Raw genomic sequence first — 12,911 nt, 5'->3', positions numbered from 1 at the left:
GTAACTATTTTGCACACATACTAATAAGTGTTTGTTGTGGTCACTTGTGCAAAGAAAGAATTTTGGAGTTCTATGTCAATTGCCTCAGCCTCTTTAAAATAGTGGTGGATGTTTCTTTTTTGTGCATTTGATTGAGCTTGACATCATGCCTACTCCTTTCCCAAACTTTGTTGGAGGAAGAAAGCATCTTGAAAAAGACAACTTCAAGTCTAAAATTCCAACCAAGCAAATTGCAGTTTTTTACCCACTCTTCCACCAACTATTGTTGCTCCTGTTCCCACATTAATCCAATAATAAAAAGAGGAGCATTTTGTTTCATACAATGGTCCATTATTCTTCACTAAAGTGCACTCTACTGTCATGGAAGTGAAAAAAAAAAAAAAGGAAAAAAGGAAACAAGAAAACTTCTCAAGCTTACAATGGTCCCTTATCAATTGGTCTCTTGGTTACCCACAAGTAGTGGTCAACCCCTTGATGGGTGTTTGTGGTGAAAATTGGGCTGAGGTAGATTCGGCTTCTTAAACCATTGTAGGTTTGCTAGTTTTACGGCTTGTTTAACGTATGAAATCCACTTGGGGGCTAGAATATTGGTTACTATTTAGAAGCCCCTCACGGTCATAGGGTTGGATTTTTTCCCCATAATTTTGTTTCATTTAAGAGAAATTTATGGTGGAAATTAATGGGTCCCTTTGAGTTGTCTTGTTTGTGAGTTGCAAACAATGTTTTGGTAAAGTCACAATCACATCATATATCCTTCCAAATAATGTTTGATCACAAATCATTAGCATCATTCATCCTTTGGTGTGTGGTTGATCTCCTTTGCTAAATGCAATTGCCTTCTCATTTAGAAATTATACTATGTTTTATCTTTGAATTTTCATAATTATTGTCACAGTGCTAAAAATTTGTTAAGTTAATAGGAAGTGTTATAGTTAATTTTAGATGTATGAGAAATGCAATGTTTAAGAGTAAAGCCAACAAAATTGCCTCAACCAGAATGTATCCAAGATGGGTAGAAAATGGGATCAGGCGATTGGACAAGACCACCCAAAAGGCCTGCTTCGGCCTTGAAAGTTGAGGTCGAGGTCAACCATTTACCCATTTTATGAGATTTGTCCTTTGCAGTTTCGCAACTGGAAGCAATTGGGTCCTTCGACCAAAAAGGCCCGCCTTGACCTTGGAGGTCAAGGGCAACCTACCTCGACTGGTTCCCCTATGTCCAAGCTCGATCCAACCTTTTCAAGTTCTATATGTAACGGGATTAAAAGAAATCCCTAAGTTTGCCCACTATATATAGAACATGATAGCTTCATTAATGATAAGCACCATATTAGTATATTATTCTGATTGTTTCTGATTGTTCTACAATCGATTTCTTTCCAAAGTATGGATTCGCCGTTTGCGGCACGTGTGAGGTGAGTTTCTTTGGCTAAATTTTGTCATTAATTGAAATATGATAGGTTGATTGATCTTACAATGAAAATGTAATTGCCCATAAATAGTTACAGTATAATATTGTTTGAAAAATAATTATAAATTTACTTTTTTCTTAATATATATGTCAATTAGGTATATTGCAATCATTTATTTATATATTGATTATCTTAGTTTTTTTTCAAGTATTTATAAGATTTATTTGTTGTTGTTACTATATATATTTAAGTTTTATTATGTCTATCTATTTTTTATCCTTACTAGTTAGATGACATGTGCAATTATAAATCCCTTAAGCATAAATTATGAAATGAATATATTTTTAATTTAATTTAAATAGTAAATGTCCAACATGAAATTTAAGAAGAATGAAAGTTATAAAGTGAAGAGGTAGAATATAAATATTGGGCATGAAGTTTAAAATTTATCAAAGGAATAAAATGAAGTAAGATATTAAGCAAATTTTTTAAAGATAAATGTTGAACTAAGAAACGACTGTTAGACCAATAATTAACCGGATGAATTAACAAATTGAACAAAAACAACTCATTTTTAACCAAACATAAAAGGAAAAAAAAGTAGAATTAAAAATGGTAGAAAACTCTTTTAAAAAAGTATAAAACGAACGTGAAGGTAAAATAGTAATGGTTGCAAGATTTAATAGAAAGGTACATATAATGAAGGGAGAAGTATATATAATGAAGGGGTGCGATTGTATGATTAAAATGGATAGATGTAGATATGTTTTATATAATATATTCATTAAATTATAAAGCATGATAATATATATTTATATGTTAAATCGATTGGGTGTGGTAGCTCTTATGGTTTTTTGTTTTTTATTTTCTCTAAGAAAAGAAATTAATTAGTAATTATTTCTTAGCTTTTCCCCCTTTTTTCTAGGAAAGAGCAAAAGTATATTTGGGTTTTTTTAAAAATAATTTTACGTAGGCGTAAGTTTTAAATAAAATTAGAGTTTAGGTAAAAAATAAAATAAAATTTAAAATATTTAAACAGTAAAAAAAAATGATGTGTTATATTCCTTAACTTAAAATGATAAAATAATAATTTTATGATGCTTTTTATAATAATAATAATAATAATAATAATAATAATAATAATAAAGAAACTACTTTTTAAAAAGGAAAAATGAAAAAAAAAAAGTAAAGAAACGCGTATACTTTTTAAAAATTAAAAATAAGAAAAAGAAAACAAAAAATAATGAAGATAATTATTTTTTATCAAAAGTTGGTGAATACTTGATCTCCAAATATTTGCATGGAAACTTTAATTATTGATCAAGTTGGTGATTTATTTATTATTATTTTAAGTAAATGGCTCATGGTAGGCCAGAAGTCATTTGTCAATTGATTTGCTTTTTGTTTACAATTTTTGGAATGTTTTTTTTTTAAAAAAAAAGAAAAAAAGAAAAAAAAGCAATGAAAAGGCATTTATTTTAGATGCCCCAATATAGCTTCATTACATATAAAATGCCAACCACTAATTTCCTTGGTCTATTATTATGACTTTTTGTTCTTTTGGAATAATATAAAAATAGTTGTTTAGTTTTATGTTAAACCTTCTTTTAGGAACTAATCAGGTAGTTTGTTTATATAGGTACTCCCAATGTATGGGCAAAATTTGACATCATCTTTAAATAGAAGTATTTTTCAAAATTTCAATTTTTGTTTTTTGGGATTTGCCTATAAAATTCATATATGTAAGTGTTTGTTTTGTAAAACGTTTGCATGACAAATGTAGAAAAAATCATGTATACCATTAAACGGTTGAGGTTGTGACTATTACCCTATTCAAACCGATAAAATTTCAATTATCTATTTGGATTCAATTTTAAAGTCGTTAATATAAAAATTTCACATTTGTATAAGACTACTTTAAATGCAAAGATTAACATATATTACAATGAAATGTTAAAATCGAATGAACAATATCGACTCTTCATTATTTTGAGTGTTTTTTTATCATCTTCTTGTGTGACGCTATTTTCTCTATGTATTTTAAGAAAGATTACGTTGTACTCTTCCTTGCTACTTTTGATAAAAAAAATGAAAAAAAAATTATTTTATTGAGGCCCTTTCAAGTTGATATGAAATAAAATTAAATAAAATAATTATAAATCACTTTAAATGATCTATATTGTTTCACTTAAAGTTTATGGTTTAAATTGAAACAATTGTTAGTTTGAGATTTTAATAATACAATCACTTAGTTTTTTATATGAATTGAATTTTTCACAAAAATTGTATTATATTAGAGTTGTTTTCAAATATAGAAAAATGAGCAAACTTATTTACAAATATAACAAAATGTTATTGTCTATTAATGATATTTTGCTATATTTGAAAATATATCCAAAAACTTTGATCTTTAGAACAATTACCCTTGCATTTAATTATTATTATTGTTATTATTTAAGTTTAACTACAAATAACATTACTAATATAAACATATCAACCTTAAATCAATTGACTGAAATATATATTCTCGAGCCAAACGGTTAGAGTTCGAATCTTCCCATCCAAATATTACTAAACCATAAAACATGCCAATATTAGCATATATTGCTTAATGATTATTAACATTTAATTCTCTTTTTTTTAAAAAAATATTTATTTCTTTATTTATTTATTTTTTAATAATTAGAATTGGATAAATAATATAAACAACTTCTACGAAATGAAATAAAAATCCATTACAGCCAATTTTTGATTTTCTTATCGCAATTCTTTTTTGCAAAAAAAGTTATAATTTTATAGAAGTATAAAGTTATGTGGATTCTGTTTTTTAATGTTATATATATTTTCTAATATCTAAGTTTGTTCGCTGATACTTCTTTTTCTAACAATTTTCTAAATTTAATTTTTAGACTGGATGGCCATTTAATTTTTAAAAATTGAGCTTATAAATAAATATCATTTTTAATTTATCTATACAGTTTATTTTTTAGATTTTTAACCTTCTAAAATTCAGATATTTGAAAAATATTTTGATTCCAATGTTTTTATAGAAGGAATATAAAATTTAAAAAGTATATCCAACCAAAAAAAAACGAAAAAGGAATAATAAAAATTATATAATCTTTACCCAAGCCAACTTTATTTATTTTGCTTTATGGTTTATTTTTTTAAAAAAAAATGACTTTACCAAACAAAACTGATTTTAAAAAATAAAATAATTATCGGACAAACTTATTAACTAATACAATTCAACTGACATAAAAAGATATAAAGATAAGCATCTTTCACTTCAAAATTATTGTACTAAAAAATTTTTCGTAGAATTTTTACTCAATTCCTCTTGTTATTTTCTTCTTATGTACTCTAATCTTTGAAGATTATGTTATCACAACTCGTACAAAATATATATATATATTAAATGATGATTCTGATGACCTTAGAGAATGAGATAAAAAGAAGGTTGCTTGAAATGTTTTTTAATATTAAAAAAAAGTTTAAAATCACTTCTAGTCCTTAATTTTTTTTAATAAAATTAACAATTTAATCATTGAACTTTGGTTTGTAACGATTTAATCTATATATTTTTAATTTTATAACAATTTAGTTCTTGAACTTTATTAAGTTAAAATGTAATCCTTGTACTTAAAAAAAATTGTAACAATTTAGGATCTATTTGAATTGACTAGATAAAAAATCTTTTTCAATAAAGTCATTTTTATTTAAACTTTTTTAAGTCATTTTTATTTAAACTCTTTTGATAGAAATTATTAAAAATACACTTTGTGAGTGTTTTAAAAACTATTTTAAATAGTTGTCAAATACTTTAATTTTTTTAATTGACTTATTTTCAAAATTAAACACTTGAAAACACGCACGCAAACATAGTTAATTAATAATTATTCTCTATATTAATTGAAGTTCTATAGACTCTAACAAAAGTCGATATGATTTTTTCTAATATTAAAACTTTCTTTTCTTTCTTTCAAAAGTTCATTTTTTTCATCATGAAAAGAATGGAAAAAGAAAAGGGGACGAGCAATTAAATAAAAAGAAGAAATGGAAAAGCATTGTGAGGAAAGCAAAAGAGGACAATAATTTCCATTCATTAAAGTATTCATTATTAAAAAATATTTAGGTGTATCTTAAATGTAATTGACGAATTTTCGATTGATTCATGGTGCTCGAAATCCCTTAATTTCAATGCATTTTTAGATTAGTATAGATCAAAACCAGTTTATTTATCGAAATAGCTATTTAGCACAATGTAGATCATTTAGCCCCTCTCAGTAGGCTCATGTCTAAATCCTATTGAACGTAATTCATTGATTTATTGAACATAAAATTGAAAGTTTAAATTTTATCCGACATAAATTCAACTTTATACCTAATAGATCGATTATTTTTTTTAAGAATCATATAAGTAAAAAATATATTAGACATGAAATTGAAAGTTTAGAGGCCCATTAAACATTTTTAAAATTTAATAATCAATGACACAAAATTGAAAGTTCATGAACTAACATAGAATTACTCAAAGCTAAACATGTTTAACGGTGAAGTTCTTATGATCCAGCCACCGAAAAAGAAGGTGCACCTTGTTGGTATAGATAGTAAATTTCAATTTTTTAAAATTTTTCTTAACCATATTTTTATGTCCTCAAGATTTCTCATTCAGATATTATAAGGGATGTTGAGGACGTTACACAAGTGGCCTTAATATATGGTTAAAACTTGAAAAAACTTTAGCAGCCCGTACAGTTTCAGTTGGCCAATCAGATCAAAACACTTTGTCATGTCCTTGTTGGTATAGATAGTAAATTTCAATTTTTTAAAATTTTTCTTAACCATATTTTCATGTCCTCAAGATTTCTCATTCAGATATTATAAGGGATGTTGAGGACGTTACACAAGTGGCCTTAATATATGGTTAAAACTTGAAAAAACTTTAGCAGCCCGTACAGTTTCAGTTGGCCAATCAGATCAAAACACTTTGTCATGCCCTTGTTGGTATAGATAGTAAATTTCAATTTTTTAAAATTTTTCTTAACCATATTTTCATGTCCTCAAGATTTCTCATTCAGATATTATAAGGGATGTTGAGGACGTTACACAAGTGGCCTTAATATATGGTTAAAACTTGAAAAAACTTTAGCAGCCCGTACAGTTTCAGTTGGCCAATCAGATCAAAACACTTTGTCATGCCCTTGTTGGTATAGATAGTAAATTTCAATTTTTTAAAATTTTTCTTAACCATATTTTCATGTCCTCAAGATTTCTCATTCAGATATTATAAAGGATGTTGAGGACGTTACACAAATGGCCTTAATATATGGTTAAAACTTGAAAAAACTTTAGCAGCCCGTACAGTTTGAGTTGGCCAATCAGATGAAAATATTTTGTCATGCACTTTTTGGGGGGAGGGGGAAAGTTAGGAAGTAAAGTAAAATTGATTTAAAGAAATTTATTAACTTGCGTGAAGGGCAGGTGAGTTTAGCCTGTTTTCTAGTCACATTCATTGTAAATTATATCCTCTTTTCATTCTATAATTATGAAGATGGTTCTTTTGGAGGAGGAAAATGGAAGACAAAGGACCTACTTCCCACTTCACTTCATCATTAATTAATTTCATTACCACTCAAACATACTTTCCCTTACATATTTCCATCACATTTAATTTGAAGTTTCTTTTATTAAAACCACTTTTAAAAATGACCCTCTTTAGTTAAAGGTAAAACAATACCTTTTTAAAAAATGAAAAACTTCAAAAATTTTCACACATAAAAAAGTCAAACTATTTATAGAAATAGTAATAAAAAAAAATATATACTTATAGAGATTATTAGACTTCTATAAACATTTAACAGACTCTATAAAAAAAAGATTAAATTTTTCTATTTTGGGTAAATAGTTCTCCTTAATTTTCTATTTTTGAAAACAAAAAAAACTTTATTTTAATTATATGTGTTACCAATTAATTTTTTTCGTTTAAATAATGTTGGTTTTACAATTTTCATTGTTAGTTTTCACAGTTAAAAAAGAAACACTTGAATTCTTAATCAAATTTTATATATATATTTGAGGATTTTGAAAGGAAAAAAAGAGGTGAAAGTACTTTTAAACTATGAGTTTACCAAATCATTTATAATGTTTGAGCTTACCATACAAATTATTTCTAAACACATTTTGAGTGTGAAGTATTTGTAGTTAAGAGAAAAAAGGTGATTTTGGTTTAGAAGCATAGGTTTTTTTAAGGGAGAAAAGAGATAAATTTGTAAGGTGGTTGAATAGCTATTCTAAAACCTGATAAACAATGAGACAAAATCACAACTAGACTTTGAATTCATAAACATTTACATTGTGTTCACACCTCACAAAGAAAGTTTACAATAATTATCTCAAAAATTGAGAAAAATAAACAAATTTGAGACCGACTAAAGGTGAGTGAGTATTATGGGAAAGAAATAACAAAAAAAAAAAAGAAAAAGAATAAATTATACAAACAACTCTCTCTCTCTGTGTCTCAAGGACTAATTAAAACATATGATAAAAGAAAGAGGAAAGATATAGGTGGATTAGCAGCCACGACGGTGATGGCAGCAACTATTGGTGGGATTCGGAATCGAAGGGCTTGGTGGATTTGTTGGAAGATTTTCTCTTCAAGACGACAACCCAAGTGAAGGCTTCTAAGATGACAGCGATGACACCAACGACAGCGATAACAACGATGTACGCAGACTTCCATTTACGATCGGGGTTGAGCATGTTGAAGCCTTTGAAGACGTTGATGATGCCAAGGATGAGGATTGAGTAGCCCAAGCTGTGGTGATATACGTTCCAATACATTCTGTATTTGTGATCCTTCTTTGGTCTTAAGAACAATGCGAACATCTGCCACAATACTATTGCTATCAATACCAATTTACCAATACCATTTCTTTTTCCTCCTCCTATTAGGAGCTTTTGTTTTGTTTTTTTTATTCTACATTTGAATGACAAACTCTTCTCCATCCACTCCAACCAACTGACCAATCAGTTTTATATTTGAAAAACAGGCACTAATCGACTTGTGGTCTAAACTGACCCGACCGACATCGTTTTGATCGGTCGGATCACTTTTTGGAAGTACGTTGATCACACTAATGGGTGTGACCAAAATTCACCCCAATATTGTTCAATAATTTAAAATAAACTTTTTTTAAGAGGTAGGTACAATATAATCCTTTTAAAGGGGTTAATTGGATAGAAAATGCACTTCAAAAAGAAAGAAAGAAAGAAAGTGGCTGTTTTGACAATAATAATAATAATAATAATATATAAGAAACATGTCTTTTTTTCTTTTATCTTTTATGAGTGCGTCTCTTAAATAAGGGTGTTCAAAAAACCCGATGACCCAAAAAAACCAATCAATCCAATCAGACCCAACCCATGCAGTTTGGATTGGGTTCAAATAAATGAAAATTTTATAGGTTGGATTGGTTTATGGGTTATCCCGAATTTATTATTAATTTTAAATTATATTTTTTATTACATATAACACAATTATTTTTATATATATTGATTATAATTTTATTTAGTTTCAATATTTTTTAAATAATTTATTCTTCAACAACTCTCAAAAGTAATTTCTTTACACTTTAGAAAGAAAATTTTCACTATATAAATTGAAATTGAGTTGTTAATTTTAATTCAATATATGAAAAAAATAATTAAATAAGATTTTTACATATTTACGTAGTACTTCTTTTTAGAATAAAATTTTAAACAAATGACCTGATTAACTCGAACTAATCCAACCCAAATTTTCATGGTTGGGTTGGATTAGGTTTATTTTTTAATAAGGGTTATTTGGATTGAAGAAATTTGTAACCCAAACAATTGAGTTGGATCTAAAAAAATCTTTCAACCTAACTCAATCCGATTCAACCTATGAACACCCATACTCTTAAGCGAGCAACTCACCTTTTTATAATTTATTTTATTTTAAATTCAGTTAGTTACCATTTTTTTTAATTTCTTAATTTCATTTAACCATTATCTCATTTAATATAAATAAATAAATGAATAAACGAGATAATGATTAAAAAAATCAAAAGAATAAAATACCATCATTTTGTATAATTGTACCTATGCAGTCTTTATTTAAATATTTTCAAATTCTATTTTAATCCCTAGATATGTTTGTGTATTTTTTTTTTGGAAAGGGTGTAATTTAAAATTCAAATCTTTTGTTTTAGTTAAACACTTTAATATTTTGTCTAGTTTCACTTTTTTTTTAGTTAAACTAGAAGTTTATTCTTAAGTCATGCTTTCTGAATTTTAATAAATGTCTAATAGAGTCTTTCGTTTTAAACTTTTGTCTATAGTCCTTAAATATTAAAAGAGATTTGTATCTATTGATCATCAAATTTTAATAGCATCTAACAGATCACTAAATTTTCAATTTTATATTTAACATATCTCGAAAATTATTTTTTTTTTTGTCTAAATTTAAAATTTATTGACTTATAAAAACACAAAGTTTAAACTTTAAAATTACATTAAACATAAAATTAAAAGTTTTGAGAATGTATGAAAACTTTTTTAAGTGCAAGAATCATATTTAAAAGAAAAGAGACAAAGTTGGAAAGCCGAAGAATCAGAGTAAACATTAATTATCATTTCTATATAAATCGCTTTTCAAAAATTAAAAAAGTAATAAGGCAACTGTCTTTAAAAAATTAGTGACTGTCTTTTATTTTATTTATTTATTATTTTTTAAAATTTAAAAATTGACTGTCATCCTATATTTCCCACTAATTATTTATATAAAAAATTTAAATATTACATTATTCTCTATATTTTTGTTTATTTTCATCTTATACTTTTAAATTATTTATTTTGGTTTCTATCATTTCAATTTTAGTTTATTTTAGTCATTATATTTTTAAAATATTTATTCTAGTTCTTATACTTTGATAAAAATGATCACTTTTTTAAAGTTCAAGATCAAAATGATTGAAATTAAAATACTAGAACCAAAATAAATGTTTTTAAAATATAATAACTAAAATAAATTAAAATTAAAAAGGTATAGAGTTCAAAATGAACATCTTCTAAATGAAAAAGTAGTAGACTTAAAAAAAATAATAATAAAAGCATTTCCATTCAAAATTTAGAAACTGTTTGAAAAAAATAATAAAAACAATTCGTTCGCGTATTTTAATTCACGTATCAATAAATTAATTAAAAAAACATAACATGTTCAATTTAAGAAAAATCTGTCAAACTAAATTAAAAAATTCGAATAAAAAATGATTCTATTTTCTTAAAATATAATTTCCCAATTCCTTTCCCCCAATCACCATCAAAGTTGTTCATCAGAAGGAAAAAAAAAGTAGTTTCCAGTTGTTCTTCACAGAACGAACAATTTTCCGGCGAAAATTTGCAGAACGCAAAGAAAATGTCGAAACAGAAACAAAATAATTTCTGAAACAGAGGAAAAAATCCAATTCAATTGAAAGAAGTACCTGCAAAGTGGCCATGGCGAAGAGAGCAATTCCGATATTCCGGTGATCGTAAGCCACAAACCCTTCCGATTCACTCCCAAGCTTCATTCCAGTCCCCCAACCAGCTACTCCAATGGCGTATGCAGAAATCTGGCAAGAAATATGAAGATAAAACCACGCCGGATCTGCGGACGGGAAAACCCTAAGGTATCTCGCCATCACGATTCCAATCGGGAACAGAAGCCCCCAACTCACCGCGTTCAAAACTCCATGAATCTAAAAAAGAGAAGAAAACAAAAGTTTCAAATGAAGGAAATCGATAAAACATTCCAAAATCACAGGACAAATTATCCATAGAGATCGAACATTTTTCTTCATTGTTCGCGAATCAATTTCACCACCGTCGTTGTTCATCACTTCACCACCAGACAAACCTAAGGTTCCTTTAGCGTTGAGATTCGCCGGTTGAAATTCATGAACAGCCAAATTAGTTCCATCGACAGACGGTCCAACTTGCCAAACCTGATTCACCGTCGTAGCAGCCATCGGCAGCTTCAATTTCGCGAAAATCATCATCTCTCCACCAGAAGACTCCGCCGCTGTATCCCAAATCTCAAAGGAAAGCTTGGAAGGCTTGATAGAGCTGTATGAGGCAACATCATAGGTCTTGACAACCGGAACACCAGCGTCGAGATAGGCGACGAGAGCTTGAGAGCCAACCATGCCGGTGGAGGTGGGATTTACAGCCCAAGCGATCCATCCAGTGGATTTGGGTGGCTTCGCAATGAAAGCAACAGAGAGAGAAGAATTAGAGGGATCGTAAGTCCAATGGATGAAAGCGGAAAGGGAAGGGAGATCGGAGCAGTGAGAATAGAGATTGTTGTTGGAGAATTTTCTGGAAGAACAGGTCTGAGAATTTGCCGGAGAAAAATAAAGAAAAAAAAGAAGGAAAAAGAACAACCCCCAATTCGGGGACGCCATTGAAGGAGGAGGAAGTAGAAGAATTGGGGGCTGTTGAGATTTTCGGGGGACCGGAATTAGTGTAGTAATTGACAATACTTTGGTTTAATAAATTTAGCGGGGGAAGAAATATGCTATAATTAGAAAATAAAAAAAAATAAAAAAAGGAGGTTGGGGATCGCGACACGTGGTGGGATAATCTTAAGTGCTGGGGTGGCAGAGGCAGGGTTATCCTTTATTTATATTTTTTTGGTTTCATCCATACAATGTTTATTAGGATGAAATTACGTTATCGTCCTTCGATTTATACTTATAATTCCAATTTGGTTCTCGCAAAATGATTTTTTAAAAATTTAATTCCTATTATTTATATTTTCTTATCTCTTTTAAGACTTGGGATGTGTACAAAATCCTATTTGTTGGGAGATTTTTTACATGATTGATAACACTCATATTAAGCCTTTACATGATTTTTTACGTGGGATGTACACAAAATCCTCATCTCTCAATTACCAACTAATTTTGAGATGACACTCATATATAATATATTTTGAAATTTATCTCGATAATGATAAAATTCTAATGGTTACTTTTCACCTCTTAGGAAAAATGTTCACATTAAAGCCTTCATGACCAATTAGGCTATTCTTAAATAAACTCAACAACTAGTCAAATTAAATATATCGAGAGTAAATAGTGATGATTGAAATAGAGAAACCTAAGGAAAAAATTAGAAAAGAAAGCCCACAATCCATACAAATAATGTTTTCAACCTTTTCAAAGTTGATTCTTGGTTCGATGAAGCTAAAATTTTGACAGTGTGATCTGACATAGAGGGTCTTTTAATCTCAATAGTGGAGTTTATTTCTTTTGAAGTTGTCTATAATCATATTGTAGTGGATAGTTGGTTACCACAATAAATCAAAACTTTCTATTTAATTCCTTTGTATTCGTGTCATTTATTGTCAAGATTTATTATCTCGAGATTGATATACTGTATGCATGTGTCTCTCTAGTTGTGATTAGAAAAACTTGTCGTGACTTCTTTTTTTTT

The 12,911-nt window shown here is 28.1% G+C and overlaps 1 protein-coding gene across 1 annotated transcript; it reads right to left on the bottom strand.

Annotated features, from left to right (window-relative positions):
- Positions 1-7,723: 7,723 nt before the first annotated feature.
- LOC120087048 (cytochrome b561 and DOMON domain-containing protein At3g25290-like) lies at positions 7,724-11,966 on the bottom strand. The gene is made up of 3 exons (XM_039043891.1): positions 11,264-11,966; positions 10,919-11,173; positions 7,724-8,300 (listed from the first exon to the last, which is right to left on the bottom strand). The coding sequence occupies exons 1-3, from the start codon at positions 11,876-11,878 to the stop codon at positions 8,013-8,015; spliced, it is 1,158 nt and encodes a 385-aa protein (XP_038899819.1). The 5' UTR covers positions 11,879-11,966; the 3' UTR covers positions 7,724-8,012.
- Positions 11,967-12,911: the final 945 nt, after the last annotated feature.

This window comes from Benincasa hispida, chromosome 9, assembly GCF_009727055.1.
Source record: "Benincasa hispida cultivar B227 chromosome 9, ASM972705v1, whole genome shotgun sequence".
NCBI lineage: Eukaryota > Viridiplantae > Streptophyta > Magnoliopsida > Cucurbitales > Cucurbitaceae > Benincasa > Benincasa hispida.
This window is presented reverse-complemented; position numbering and strand designations above follow the sequence as displayed.

Excerpts from the sequence above, each read along its gene's own strand:
- LOC120087048 (XM_039043891.1), bottom strand. The coding sequence starts at position 11,878 with ATGGCGTCCCCGAATTGGGGGTTGTTCTTTTTCCTTCTTTTTTTTCTT. Across the intron at positions 11,174-11,263 it reads CGCGAACAATGAAGAAAAAT|ATTCATGGAGTTTTGAACGC; the intron begins GTTCGATCTCTA and ends TCTCTTTTTTAG. Across the intron at positions 8,301-10,918 it reads TCGCCATGGCCACTTTGCAG|ATGTTCGCATTGTTCTTAAG; the intron begins GTACTTCTTTCA and ends GTATTGTGGCAG.